The sequence below is a fragment of the Aulonocara sp. 'chitande type north' Nkhata Bay genome, linkage group LG9 (genome assembly GCF_057382095.1).
Source record: "Aulonocara sp. 'chitande type north' Nkhata Bay isolate Kocher_YH1m ecotype deep benthic linkage group LG9, A_spYH_male_GT1.1, whole genome shotgun sequence".
NCBI classification, from domain to species: Eukaryota; Metazoa; Chordata; class Actinopteri; order Cichliformes; family Cichlidae; genus Aulonocara; species Aulonocara sp. 'chitande type north' Nkhata Bay.
The window spans coordinates 35,822,995-35,836,896 of NC_141352.1; the positions used below are offsets into that span (position 1 = coordinate 35,822,995).

The window sequence follows — 13,902 nt, forward strand, 5'->3', positions numbered from 1 at the left end:
ATCTTTTCCTACGTAGCTGACGGCTGGTAACTGTGCAGGGGCGGATCTAGCAAAGTTTAGCCAGGGGGGCCGATAGGGCATTAACAGGGAAAAGGGGGCACAAAGACATACTTTTCTTTCTTATTCTCATTTAAAATGTCGAGCTTTTAATAAATAATTATCTGACAGCCAAAGTTTTAATTTGATGCAAAATGAATAGAAGTCCATTACTGTATATAGTAACTATTAAGTCTAATATATATATATATATATATACCCTAGTAAGCTATAGTACTTTTTCCTTTGTGAAGGTACCATCTGTGCAGTCTGCAATTTTGTTGAAGAAAGATGTTGAATCTATTTAATATTTCTTGAAAAATAATTGATTTCTGTGCATTTTTTTCACACTGCATCAAATTAAGGTTGATTACGTCGATTAAGCATCATGAGGTGGAGTGTGAGGGGTGGTTCCCTATTTTTTATTTATTTATTTTTATTGTTGCTGGGAGTTGGAACCCTATTAGTTAGGTTGCTTAATATATATGCTAAGTACTCTTTAAAATACCAGAATAGGGAGGATGGTGTAGGTTTAAGTTTATTAGATTGATCAGTATTGCTGAACTATGAAATATTTTTTTTGGATACAGGTATAACAGAATAGCTTTAGTGTAGTTGTTGTTTTAAACTTGAGTATGAACTTATACAAAATGCAGCAAGATATTTAAAAAACAGTTTTGTTGATTAAAAAACACTATATCGGATTCATATCGGTATCGGCAGATATCCAAATTTATGATATCGGTATCGGTATCGGACATAAAAAAGTGGTATCATGCCATCTCTACCAGTAACATGGAAAAAAACAAACAAAAACAAACCCCAAACCCCATCGATTTCATTTAGAGGTTTATTCATTGCTTTCATCAAGTAACAACTGTTTTTATAAAAGATATTTTACATGAGAGCAAATCGGACAAGATGAGGAGATATGTGTTTGGTCATTGGATTGAAAATCCAGTCTCTATCAAAACAAACAAACAAATAAACATAACATTTCAATTTATATAACTTAACAATAAAAGAACCAAACTATGGTCACCACTTTCTTTGTTTCGACAAAGTCTGAAATAATAATTTATAAGCTTTAATATACGTTTGCTTTCCATTCGTCAGCATGGTTGTGAAAGCATGGTTTGTGCTGGAGAAAGACATATACAGTACCAAAACTCGTGGCTTTGTTTATACTTGTAGGGTTTTCTTTGGGGGAGGGGGGGGGGGCAGGTAGGAACAACAAATGCATCTTTGTTGTCTCTGAAGCCTCCGTCCTTTTGCTCTGCCTCTTCCCAGAAAGCGGGTATTGTGTGAGGTGTGAGGGTCACGAGCGGCCCAGAGGTTCAGAAGTGCGATTAGAAACACAAGGAGCGGGTCCGATGGTACCCCGCAGCCACCCTGCCTGGATCAGGTGTATAAAAAACACATGTGGGAGCCCCCCCACCTGCATAAGCAAATAGTGCCTGGGGAGTGGCTAGTGCGATTCATTCCATAATACTTCCATAGTCACACTAACAGGAATAACATAGAGTTGTCCTTCATTTCTCTTTACTTCCATTCATTTTTATGTAAAAACACCTCCACTGAAAACTGTAAGTGCAGCTTTTTTTTTTAAACAGTTTGCACATTCAAGACACATAAAAAGGTCAAAAAGTTACTTTGTGCAGCTTCACTCCCTCTCAAAGTCCTTGACCAGATGCACAGTCTGGGTTTGTCAAAAAAAAGAAGGAAAACTGCACAATTTCTGAAGGAGTGTACATTTTGACACATATAAACAGTACCTTGAAGATATACATAAAATTAAAAAGTCAGCACAGAAAGCCAACTTCAACTTCTCCCATTGACTTCAATTTCATTCCCCCTGTTTGTGAAGTTGGCATCGGTCCCCCCAAACGTTTCTAACATATGCACCGTACATTAGTACATTCTAGATTCTTTCCATTGGATGACAGAAGAAGCGCTTGATGCTTAAGAGAAACTGAGTTTTGATCAAGAACAAAACAGACACACACACACAGACGGACAATAACAAATACTTGCTTGGCCGACGAAAAGATAATACTGAAATGTATTTTTGAAGTCAGGGGTAAAAAAAACGGAGCAAAGGGGAAGAAAGTCAAACTTTTAAGCCTGTTCTCTGGCTCCTTGTAAACAGCAATTAGAATGTAATGCTAAACAGCTGAGAGGGCTGAGGATCAAAAGGCTGGGGGTGCTCGTGGCGGTGGCTTTTTTTTCTCATACTGGACCATCTTGTTCTGAGCGCAGACGTGAAAAGGCAACAGTGTCCGCATAAAACACTGATAATGCAAAGCAAAAACATCCCTTTTAGGTCATGGCATTCCTCCACTGAGCCTTAAAGCACGCCTCTAATGCGTATATCTTTGTCACCGCGTCTTCATTTGGGTCCAGCTGAGTGTCATGTGCACATTTGAGCAAGTAAAAAGCCATGATAAGAAAGGAATCCTTCGCTGGTTAATGAAATCCAAGGCCGAGATGTGGACAAGGAGGAGAGAGCTGGCTGCTTATCTGCGTAGCCAGCAGTTGCTGTTGGCCCGCCATCGACGTGGCTGGGACTGGGACAGAGTTCAGTTTACAGTCAAAATGAAGACTCCAGTCAAAACAAGAACAATGCCTTCAGAGGATTCACACCGGGCATTTTCCCAAGCCCAGTGCGCACCCGTACAAGTGTGTGCCACTCGAGTTCGTCGGCGCCTCGGATTGCTGAGCTCACTCAGCCCTTAAGGCACATGCTGTTGCTGGGAATTTTCATTCACAAATTGAATCCTGAATCCTGAATCTTGACTGGGACCCTAAAAAAGTGTTCCAGAGGCACGTCAGTATCTGTGCTCCACATCGACCACAGTCAGTGAGTTATTTGTCTAAACAACAAAGGCACTTTGGCAAAAAGACTCAATTTGTAGCGTTAAAAAAAGAAGAAATAAAAAATAAAACATGAAAAAAAATAAGTTAACATTACAAAAGTTTTTTTCTTTTTTTTTTTTAAGGAAATACTGCTGCTAAAACTAGTACTCGCAAAAGAGAAGATAGCCAAGGCCTCTTATGAACCTTTTTTTTCAGACATCAATAACAACCAAAAAGAATGAAAGTTCTTTTTCTGCCTCACACTTCCTGACTTCAAATACCCCCACCCCACGACCACCCTCCCTAAACAACAGTTCTTTTCATTTTGGGGTGGGGAGGGGGGAGTTTATTTGGACTCTGGTGAGTTTGCTGAAACAGGAATGTTTGCTGGTTTGCATAGAGGGGACGGGAGGACGACGTCCAGGCTAATATTTCTGCACCAGCGGCACTTTGACAGTCTTGATCTCTGCTATATGAGAGGACTTCTGGATAATGCAGCTGGTGGTCCCGGAGGCACTGTCCTTCCCCTGTGCCAGGTTGGTCAAGGCCATGGCGGCGTTGATCTCCTTCCAGTATGTCTCGTCTTTGCCTTTCGCCTTTTCTTTCTGTGTGGCTCTGGGGCCACCGCTGCTGCTGATGAGCGAGCTGACCATGCAACACGAAAGGACAAAAACAGAGAGCGTTACGATCAGCTCGCAAATGCAAATGACTCGATCTGGTCTGCAGCGTTAAGAGAAAGGCTGCTCACCTGTCACATTTACTTGATCCATGCTCTGTGGTTTCTGAAAGCAAGGAGAGAGAGAGAAAAAAAGGTTAATTTTGCTGAGTTCATCGGGGTCAATGAGGATTTATTGGAATGTCGCTGAACATACACTCTCGCAGTGTGTGTGCAGTAGTGTGTGAGGTCTATGCTGTGCGCTCTTATGCGTACACCCTGCTTTGTGAAAACATGTGTTGCTCTGTTTTCTCTCTTCGCTCAGATGCTGGACAAAAAGGACGTTTTTTTTGTTGTTTTTGGGGTTTTTTTGCAATAAGCCGTCAAGAAACAAGGTGACTAATAGGATCGAGTTGAAAGATGTTTCTTATGACTCACAAGCTCCATTCTCTAATATTTTGTTGGAAAACAAATGGGCCCGGGCCAACGTAATTGAGTTGTCTGAGGAAATCAGATCAAAAATGACTGAGCGCAGAAGATTTAAAGGGGGAATGAAAAGGCAGCAAGTGAGTCAGTGAGAGAAAGATGGATGCCTGCTCTCCCTTTCTTTTTTCCTCTCTTCAAATGGGAGCAATCTTTATCTCATATGTGAAACATTAGCAGAGGGAATAGCAGAGTCATTAAACAATGAAACCCAACTTCTCTTCGGGGCAACCAGTGTGTTTATTTCAGTGTGCTCTTGTTGCCTGAATGCGTGTGTGTGAGTGAAAGAGGAGTTCATTTGGGTGTTTGAGCTGAACCTGTCCTGCTGTCTTGGTTCCAGCCTTAGGTGAGATCTGCCCAACAGTGAGTATGAGGACACAGGCTTGGCGTTTCATGAGGCATTAACCAAAAAGAAAAAAGCAGAGCATCTGGATTTTTCTAGTCGCGTCGCCCCCGGGCGCTCTCTTTAAGTTAACTAAACACGCGTCTGAGGCCCCATGAGCTTTTAAGAAGTTCGGTCTTGACCAGATATAGATGACTGGATGACTCAAGAATGTTCAAAGGAGGGCAAACTCTCCCCAAATTTTCATTTCGTCCAAAGATAACAGAGTTCGTCATACCTGGGTTGTCTCCTGCTCGGCTGTCAATCTGATTTCCTGAATGTTCTCACCAACAGCACAGGGTCACCCAGTCTTTTATACCCCGCCAATGTCGCATTTCCCCATAAAGCAAGTGTCTAAACCTGAGCTAGTGTTTTAACGAGACCCTTCCACCAGCCACCGTCACCACAAGGCAGCAGTTGGCGGGCGTGCATTAACGTTCTCCTTTGCTAATAAAAATCTGCACCCTTCATTCTCGCTGGAATTTCATTTGCTATCGTGGTAAGAAGGGACTGGAAGAGGTTGAGCGAGGACACTGTGTTCAGGCTTCGACATAGCCAACAGAGACCCACTGAGAGCAAAGGAGCCAAAGCTCGTTCAGCGACGGGGAAAGCACATGCAACATTTAACCGTTCTGTTGTGTCACCTCTAACCTCGCCAAACCCTCCGTAGATTTTCCAAATATCTGGATACAGCGTTCAGGCTTGAAGCGCCTAATTACTCCCAACGCCGCGCTCTGTTCCTCTTTCATGACAGCGTCGGGGTTCAAGAGGCCCCAGAGCTAATGCGAGCCTGATTATAACATTTCCTGCGCTTTTCCCGCTCATTCCGTAATAGGTGTAATCCACAGAGAGAGGGAGAGAGAAAGAGACAGACAGAAGAAGCCAATCATTCTTAGACAGAAGAAGAGCAGGAATGTGTGTGTGCACGTGTGTGAGAGCGATGAGGACGTGATAACCCAGTACTACAAACCACAGGATGAGATTTGGGGCTTCAGCGTGTAAGTGTTCCAAAAAAAATCCTCTCATTCCCATCCGACCACAACTCCCTGCTGTCCCGTCTTTTGCTCTGCCTTTATCTCACTTCATCAGCGAGTCCCCTTTTCCTTTACTGATGTCCCCCAGGTCGACTGTTCACCTTTTGATTTGCTGTAATACCCCCTGATTGAGGTACTCGTCAGGAACCAGCCAAAACAAATGCAATGTTTCCCGTCTGTTTTAATAAAGAGTGACTCTGTGCTATGTCAAGAGCAGGTTTTTTTAAAGCCCCTGATATTATCCATCTCTTCTTAGTCTCCAGTTTTTAATCCCTCTATATTTCTTCAGCCATTCTTCAAATTAATTGCCTAAATTGCCAGTGTCAACTGAATACTTGAAAACTGTGAAGCCATCCTCCCTGCACCCTATCTCCATCTTTCTTTCCTGATTGTTGCCAGGGCTCCAAAACAGATTGGTCCTGATTAAAAATGTGCACAACACTCCGTAATCACAGTGCTGGCCAAATTACACAGTTTTCATGCGCTGTTTATGCCCCCTGCCCCCCTGCCTTCGAGATACATTAGCTCAGTGTTTACGGCTGTGGTGCCTGGTGTAAAGATCGGTTGGTGACAGCAACTGATAGCAGCAACATCAAAGACAAACAACAGGCAGAAGAAAAGTGTGTGTGTGTTTGTGGGATCTGAAGTGCAGCGTTTGAGACTTTCCATCCACAGCTTTAAGTGTTTCCAGGGTGTGTGAGGCAGCCACTGTCCAGATGATTCCTTTCAGAACACACACATAAAACTGTGTTTTCTGAGCTTTCTAGCAGGTGGTTGCAAGGATGACCTTTGCCACCCTGCACTCCAAGGCCCTCATTGGGGACTAGACACCAGCTCTCAACCCCTTGGACCCCAGATTTTGAAAATGCACCACTGCTTGCAGAAAAACTCTGTTTCCAAAGCCCTTTGCCTAAAACATCTAAAACTGGGATTTTTAAAAACAAGAGCAGCGCCAAAGACTCAATAAATGGCCAATAAATCACTGAAGATTTTTTTTTATTATTTTCACTTTTTTTTTCCTTTTTTAAACTCAACTACTTTGCTACTGAATACTCAGTCAACTTTGCTGTTGCCTTTGGGCTTCACTGACAGTGGGGTTGCACGGACCGCCAAAGGGGAAAGCTAAGAAGTCTGATGGTTTCTGGCATTGTGCTGGAAGTCCAAAAATACTAGCTCACTTAACATCACAGCGGGATGATGGAGGGGAAGGGGGAAAAGAACATAGGAGAAAAAAAAAGAAAAAGTAGCTTTAACAAAACTTGGTGAAAACGAGGGAAACAAGCAGGGGCTGACAAATTATTGAGGTTATGAGGTTCCACCTGTTAAGATGGCTGCAGAGGAGAGTGGCTGACTATCATCATTACCATCTGGAGCTGTTGTTAGCAACTCGCAACAATAAACAAGGAAAGCTGAGTTGCACAAACCGTGGGCTGGGCTGAATCCGACAGACAAATAAGCACACACACACACACACACATACACACACGCAAGGGCATTTTATGATATTGCAGGCTTTTAGCCTTAGTATTATCCAGAATAATTTCTCGTCACCATGGATAGTATAAAGAGTCTAAAAATAAGAATGGAATAGAAATTGAAAACAAATGATTACCTAGAAACAGAAAAGATGGCTCAATTTTAAAGCAAGAGGGTTTAACAATTCTAACACTTATAGGTCTTTTATGCTAATTTCAATCTCCATATTTTTATTCTCTGGCTCTGCTAGAGTAGGTCTGCATGATTCACAGAGGTGTATAATCCTTATTCATCTTATATCATGCATTGGTGCAGCCCTGTTGACTGAAACAAGTGCTCTCCCTTTAAGGCAACACTCCCTTTAAATCTTTCTTCTAACAGGCTTCTCCCTGCAAAGAGAAGGGCTGAGGTGCATGCAGGTTGGTGGGGCTTTGGTCTTCAGTTTGAGGTGACTGCATTAGAGCTATCAGCACTTTTTGCTTGGAATGTTAGAAGCGAGGAGAAACAGCTAGCTTGGCTCTACCAGCATGTCTACAGCTTAAGTATTAAGATAAGATAAGATAACCTTTATTAGTCCCACACGTGGGAAATTTGTTTTGTCACAGCAGGAAGTGGACAGTGCAAAAGTTATGACGCAAAAAATTAGAATACAATAAGAATAAATACAGTACACAGCTGTACAGAATAGAATAAAATAATATACTATATACAGTAGAATAAAATAGAATAAAAATATACAATAAGATAAAAATAGAATACGAATGCTATATACAACTGAGTAAAAATACAACGATGCCAGAAAAGATTATTGCACTTAGTGTTATTGCACATGTGTGGATGTGTGTGTTTGTTCAGTTAAAGTCTTTGTTGTGGAGTCTGACAGCAGTGGGGAGGAAAGACCTGCGTAATCTCTCCGTCCCACACCGTGGGTGCCGCAGTCTCCCACTGAAGGAGCTGCTCAGTGCTGTCACAGTCTGCTGCATGGGGTGGGAGACGTTGTCCAACAGGGATGACAGCTTAGCCGCCATTCTCCTGTCACTCACCACCTCCACTGGGTCCAGAGGGCATCCTAGAACAGAGCTGGCCCTTCGGATCACCCTGTCCAGTGTAACACACTGGATCTTCTTTTGCTTAATCTGTACATCATAGGAGCATTGTATCAACTGTGTGTAGGGAGTCCTTAGAGAAGCCTAATCCATTTGAAACCTGAACATGTGTTCACTTTAGATACATTTAAAGATGATGCAGAAATGATGTGCTTTGTCTGGATATGTAAGACTACCAGTATGGATGGAAAGCTAAACTAACAATTGTCTGGGCTGCCAGTTTTGAAATAAATCATGAATAAATTCTGTGAATCTTAAAAAGTTCTTCTCAAAATTGGCTAAACTGAGAGATCTGTTAATTATTTATTATTAAATGTATTAGGCTATACTAATAAAGGCAGTGTAGAAAGTCACTGGGTAGAAGGGAAAATATGTTTACTTTGCTCTGAATGAGAAAATATTCCACCACTGGACGAAGGCCGGTGAATCTGGACGCAGAGACAGAATCCAAACTCGACTGTTAAAGTAGGAAATGAGCTAAGCTGATTTCCCCTAACAGGACCTGATGAGAACCAGAGTGGTGCTGCAGACTGGACAATCTGGTCACCGCTGACCTGTGCAACCACAGGATAGGAATGGACCATCATGTCATTAAGCAGCCTCTTTGAAGCCCGCCCAAACCCGAGGATGAGTCAGAAGTTACCATCACCACAGGTGAATCACAACGCTGCGCTCGACCTACAGGATAGAACTGTGATGAGCTCACCTGATGTGAAGTCAAATCAATATCAGAAGATGCATTAATTACTTTTAGCCAAGTCAAGAAGACTTGGCTAAAGGAAATGCCAAAAACCCTCAGGTGCTGCGACGCCTTTTTGAGCTTCTTTCTTTCTGCCACTTTAAGCCCGACGTGCGAGCCTAAGATTTCTCTTTTTATTATATTTCTCTGATGCTCTGTGCTTTTTTATAATGTCAAGAAGAGTCTGTAAATGAAGTTAGGGATGCCTTGGCACTCAGCTTGCCTCGTGCGCTGCCAACCCTACTTTTATATCACCCCTCCCAGCCATTCCTTTCCCCGTCTCTGCCGCGTTTGAACAAAGTCTGAGGCTCCAACGAAGCAAACTGTCAATTCCACTCAGCTAGCCAAAGACATCATACATGGCGTGAATTTAATGCCTTCTCCATTCGCCCTGACAACACTTTCATCGCTTACAAAAATATTGAATAATTAGCTCTTAAACTATTAAATCCAACATACATGCGCTGACATGGCCAGACAGATACTGAGCTGCTGCCCAAAAACGACGTTCATCTCCTGCTTTTTCTGTGCTTTCTTTTTTCTTCTTTTTTTTTCCTTTTCCATGTCTGCCCGGCAGATGACACACTGGTGCTGTGGCTGCGGTTGGGGGCAGATAACCAAGATCCTAGCATTGAGGATTGCCTTGTGTCTTCTTGCTAGATGGAGAAATAATAACAGTGCTTGAAATGTTTAAACGCTGCCAGGTTGTCATTGTGTTTACGAGTGCCAGTAAACAGAGAGTAATCAGGGCCCCCGTAAATCAGCCAAAATAAGGAGCGCGTCTCGACGAAGAAGAAGTAAATACGATGTCATGGCAATGTGTGCAAGTGTCTTGTCTGTGTGGCTGTGGGTGGACTGCCACAGCATCCAAAAGAGGAACCAAGGGGAATTAGGAAGTGGAATGAGATGTGAGCATGGGTGGCCGCAGAAAGATTAAAAACAGGATCACGTTCGACTGGGACACATCGCTGATGATGAACAGATGAGCCTCTTATCACCGCTTTGACGCGGCAGGTACAAAAGAGATTTAAAAAAGCGGGGCCCAGTCTCCTCAGGCAGACCCTTTCATCACAGCTTTCTCAGCGACATCCTCGGGGATGAACGGCAACTGCTTGTGGTGCAGAAAACACACAAATTAGGACGGGGGGGGAAGGAAAAGCGAAAACCACAAGTAAACATTATTCAGATTTTTAAGTGTTTACATGTGTGCAAAAATAACCTTTTTTTCAGGGGGATCTGGCCAAATGATATGTTTGTGCTGCACACACTGCATTATTATGTTGCAATTGTCTGCAGTGGTAGTTGCAGGACTCTCTCACACTCTTGGGGGATTTCTGCGTATGTGTGTTCCACGTCCTTGCTGGGTCACACCTCGGCTCGCTCGTTAAACTCTCTCCTCTCTCCTCCATCCCGTGGGAACGCGATGGCAAACGATTGTTCTCGACACGGCTGGGTTTTTAAAATGGAAACAATTTGTGTTTTATACGGAACAGGGCAGCGTGGCTCAGTTTCTCTGACTAGGCAGGCAGCTGTGCTTTCTGAATCCGATGAAATGATTATGTGTGTGTGTGTGTGTTTGTGTGTGTGTGTCCGTCCCTAGAAGCCTTGGTGTACTGATGATTTAAAAACTATCAGCTTGTGAGGGCTTATTATTCTGCCCTCTTCAAGTTCTATGTTAGGCAGTTGCGTATAAACAGTGTCTGTGCTGGTGTTTGTCTGTTAACACTTCTCCACAGGATGAGCACTGTCTCAGTCTGCTGCTGTCCTCTCTGGTTGCCTCTCATCCAGCCTCTGTTTAGTGGTCAGAAGCCAATATCCCATCTTCCAGTCAGAGAGGTTCACCATGAGGGTTTTTTTTCTTCCTCTCTGTCTTTTTTATCCACCTTTCCATTTGCCTGAAGCTGTCCCACAGCTTAATGCCAGGATTATGCCTAACCTTTGCCAACTCCTAGTTGTTCCCACCGTTGGACCAGCCACACCCTGAAGGACACTTATGTGTCATATTATGTGTGTCTAATCTCGTCCTTTCTTAGTTCTATTTTCTGCTGTGCGTGACAAGACGGAAAAAAAAACACAGCTGCAGCGGTAGGACACTTATATACCTTAATATACTATGTTAAAGTGGACCTATTACACCCATTTCTAGCTCAGTATTTTTTTTATTATTAATGAACTCTGCTAGAGTAGCTCTACATGAGTCACAGTTCAAAAATAATCCTTATTGGAAGGCTTGGTGCTGCTTTTATTTTGTTCCATTGTCTGAAATGAGCCATTTTAGCTTCTTCTCCCTTTAAGCCAGCTTTCCTCTGATTGGGCATGAGTTCCAAACAGAAGTTTTAAACAGAGGGTGGGTGGTGGAAAGGTGGGTGGAGCCTCTTAGCTCACAGTTAGAGCTGTATGCCTAAAATAACTGTATTGAGGCTGAAAGTCATACAAATCAAAGACCTATCAAAGTCAGCTATTGGTTTATGGGGTTTACTTGGAGTTTGCCAAGTTTAATATGACCGTCCACCACTGTAAAAACAGAACATATAAAGAAAGATAATAGCTGCTTTCAAAGAACAAATTATACTGAACATTACGAATGCATTTTTATCTTGAAACCTTTCGAATTCATTGGAAAAAATGCTGGAAAATCATTACGTAATACAAACAAGAGCAGTCCAAGCCTGCATACTTCCAACAAAGCTCAAAATTCATTTTGTACCACGCATAAACTGAGGCCCTGGATCTAGAAGGACATCCATATTAATTTGTGATATTTTCTTGGTAAATTCAAGCAATGTTTTGAATGTTTTTTTTCTTGTTTGAATTCGATACACGTCTATGAAGATGACATCTTCACAATGAAAAAAGTAATCCTTCCAAAAATTCCTCTATTCAGATCCAGCTCGATGTTGGGCCTCATCCCATTTCTGCAAACCTGTCCGTAACTTTTATGTTAACATAAGTATTTGCAAACAAACAGACAAGCCAAAACCAATCACACAAGCTCCTTGGTGGAGGCAGCAAATATTACTCTTATTAGGGCAATAAAACTTTAATAGCTTATAGTAAATTTCCTGAACATTCACGAGCACACAGATATCACTGATGTATAGCTATAGCTTTGCATAAAACAACACTGATTTCATAATGCTTATTCATACAGGCTTCAATCCACTGTCTACTGCAGTGATTCCCAAAGGCTCTGCTGTGTGGCAACACTGAAACAAACTATATTATCACATCAAAAATTTAAATCATCTTCACTATCAAGAAACCTGCTTTTTCTTGTAAGTGAGATCAAGCTTACATAATTTCACTCAATCCAAAGTTAGTCTGAATATGCATACTTTACATCATTGTTATGTCTTTAAATTAAAAAAGGGTTTAAACGGTTTCAACAGTTGTTACTGGAGCTCCTTTCTACCAGAAAATTCAGTTGGCGGTGAGTTCTTTGCACCAGGGGACACAGCTTCTTTGGAAATAATCACTGCTGCTTTTTTTTTTTTTTTGAAGAAATTTTTCAATGCTCTGAGGAGGACAAATAAAATTCCAACCATCTCCCAAATGAGTTGGAAGACTTTTCAGAGGCGTTTGTTATGGTTATTAACAATCTGCATGACCAGACACCGCAAGGGGTAAGTACAAAAATATATAGATCACTTTTGTAATTTGGATGAACTTTTCCTACACCTCAGTTTAATTGTTAGTAGTCTCACCCAATCCCCAAGTCCCAGTCCTGTGCGAAACAACCCCATCACAAAGTAAGGGCCAACCAGATGTCCCCAGTTTTTCCCCTCATCTTCCTATCTTTTTGAGAAAAAAAACAAGAATGCACACACATGCACACACTCACTTCTTCCAACCACACTCTCTGTGTGTCTTAGTCACTGCCACCACGCTGTCTTTTCCCTCCCAACGGGCCACTTCTGGGGAAACTCAACTCTTGATCTGGATGGACCAAGCGCCTCCCTCTCCTCCCTCTCATGCTGTCCAAATTGATTTCTAAAGCCGAACCTGAACCCAGTCAGTCTTGGCAAAAGCTGCCGCCTTGGAACAACATCTCCAACCTCCTCCTCTTTCTGTCTTCCCTTTCTTCTTTCCTATGAAATTGTGGAAAGAGCAAATTGTAGCCAGTCTATCCACATCTTTGAATTCCTGAGACAACGAGTCTTCATCCATCACTCGCCAGGAGTGGCTCATTGTCATCAAGTGTCCCTGTATCGAGCGCTGTCTTTCCTGTTACTCTGTGGCTTACAGTAAATTACCCTGCCGCCCAAGCAAGAAAGACATTAGAGCCTTAAATCAGTCATAACAGCCGGCATCCCTGAACAACACTGCTACAAAAATCATCCCAGTCGGGTTTTTTTCTTTGGAGAGGAAACAAGAGAGAGTAAGGGAAATCCAGTTAAGTATATCTTGTTAGTCGAAAATATGAAAACAATCATGATAGAAATCTCTTTTTATCGCCAGTGACCATCACATCTCTCTACCCTTCCACCTCACGACAAGGAATCCAAACACTCTGGGTGTTTTTTTCCACAATGAGACGACTTCTTCCATTCACCTGGACAAGTCGACAGCTCCTTAAGTGCTACGAAACTCTCCAGGATTCAATAACTGTCTGGCACTTGCTCCAGCCTAATTTGAAAGGCCCTTAGGACCTCAGCGGCTCCTGTCAAGCACTGCTGTTTTCATTGAACAGGTTTCTAAGAATCCTACGTGTTAAAAACCACCAGTTTTAGATTTAAGTCAGTTGAATGTGATAAATAATGGGCCAGTTTGTTTCTCTCGGTGGCAGAAATCCTCTAATTCATAGACTTATTGATGGGAAATGCAATAAATAGTGGAAGTATCAAGTGGAAGTGACAAAAATAAATAATTACACGATTTTGGCAGGTTTCGACACAAATATTTCACTTTTAGCTGCTAGATATTCACGTTCCCCTCAGGAAGAATAACTTTTACCTCTTTCTCGCAAGCATATTGCCGGGGCTCATGCCAAGCCAGTTCAAATGGCAGTACCCTTAAAAAAACTTTATTCGTCCAAAAAAGTTGATTGCATGTAAATTTTCAGTGTAATTTTGTTACATAATTACAACACAAGATGTTAAATCTAAAGGAACCTGTTCAAATGACTTGTATACATT

The 13,902-nt window shown here is 42.2% G+C and overlaps 1 protein-coding gene across 2 annotated transcripts in view; it reads right to left on the reverse strand.

Annotated features, from left to right (window-relative positions):
- Nucleotides 1–489: 489 nt before the first annotated feature.
- mkxa (mohawk homeobox a) overlaps nucleotides 490–13,902 on the reverse strand; it is a 28,566-nt gene continuing 15,153 nt past the window's right edge. For both annotated transcript variants that reach the window (XM_086307281.1, XM_086307280.1), the window contains 2 exons: nucleotides 3,641–3,674; nucleotides 490–3,537 (listed from right to left, as the gene is read on the reverse strand). In XM_086307281.1, coding sequence (XP_086163407.1) covers nucleotides 3,318–3,537; nucleotides 3,641–3,674 — 254 coding nt within the window. In that variant the 3' untranslated portion in view covers nucleotides 490–3,317. The remainder of the gene's footprint in view (nucleotides 3,538–3,640; nucleotides 3,675–13,902) is intronic.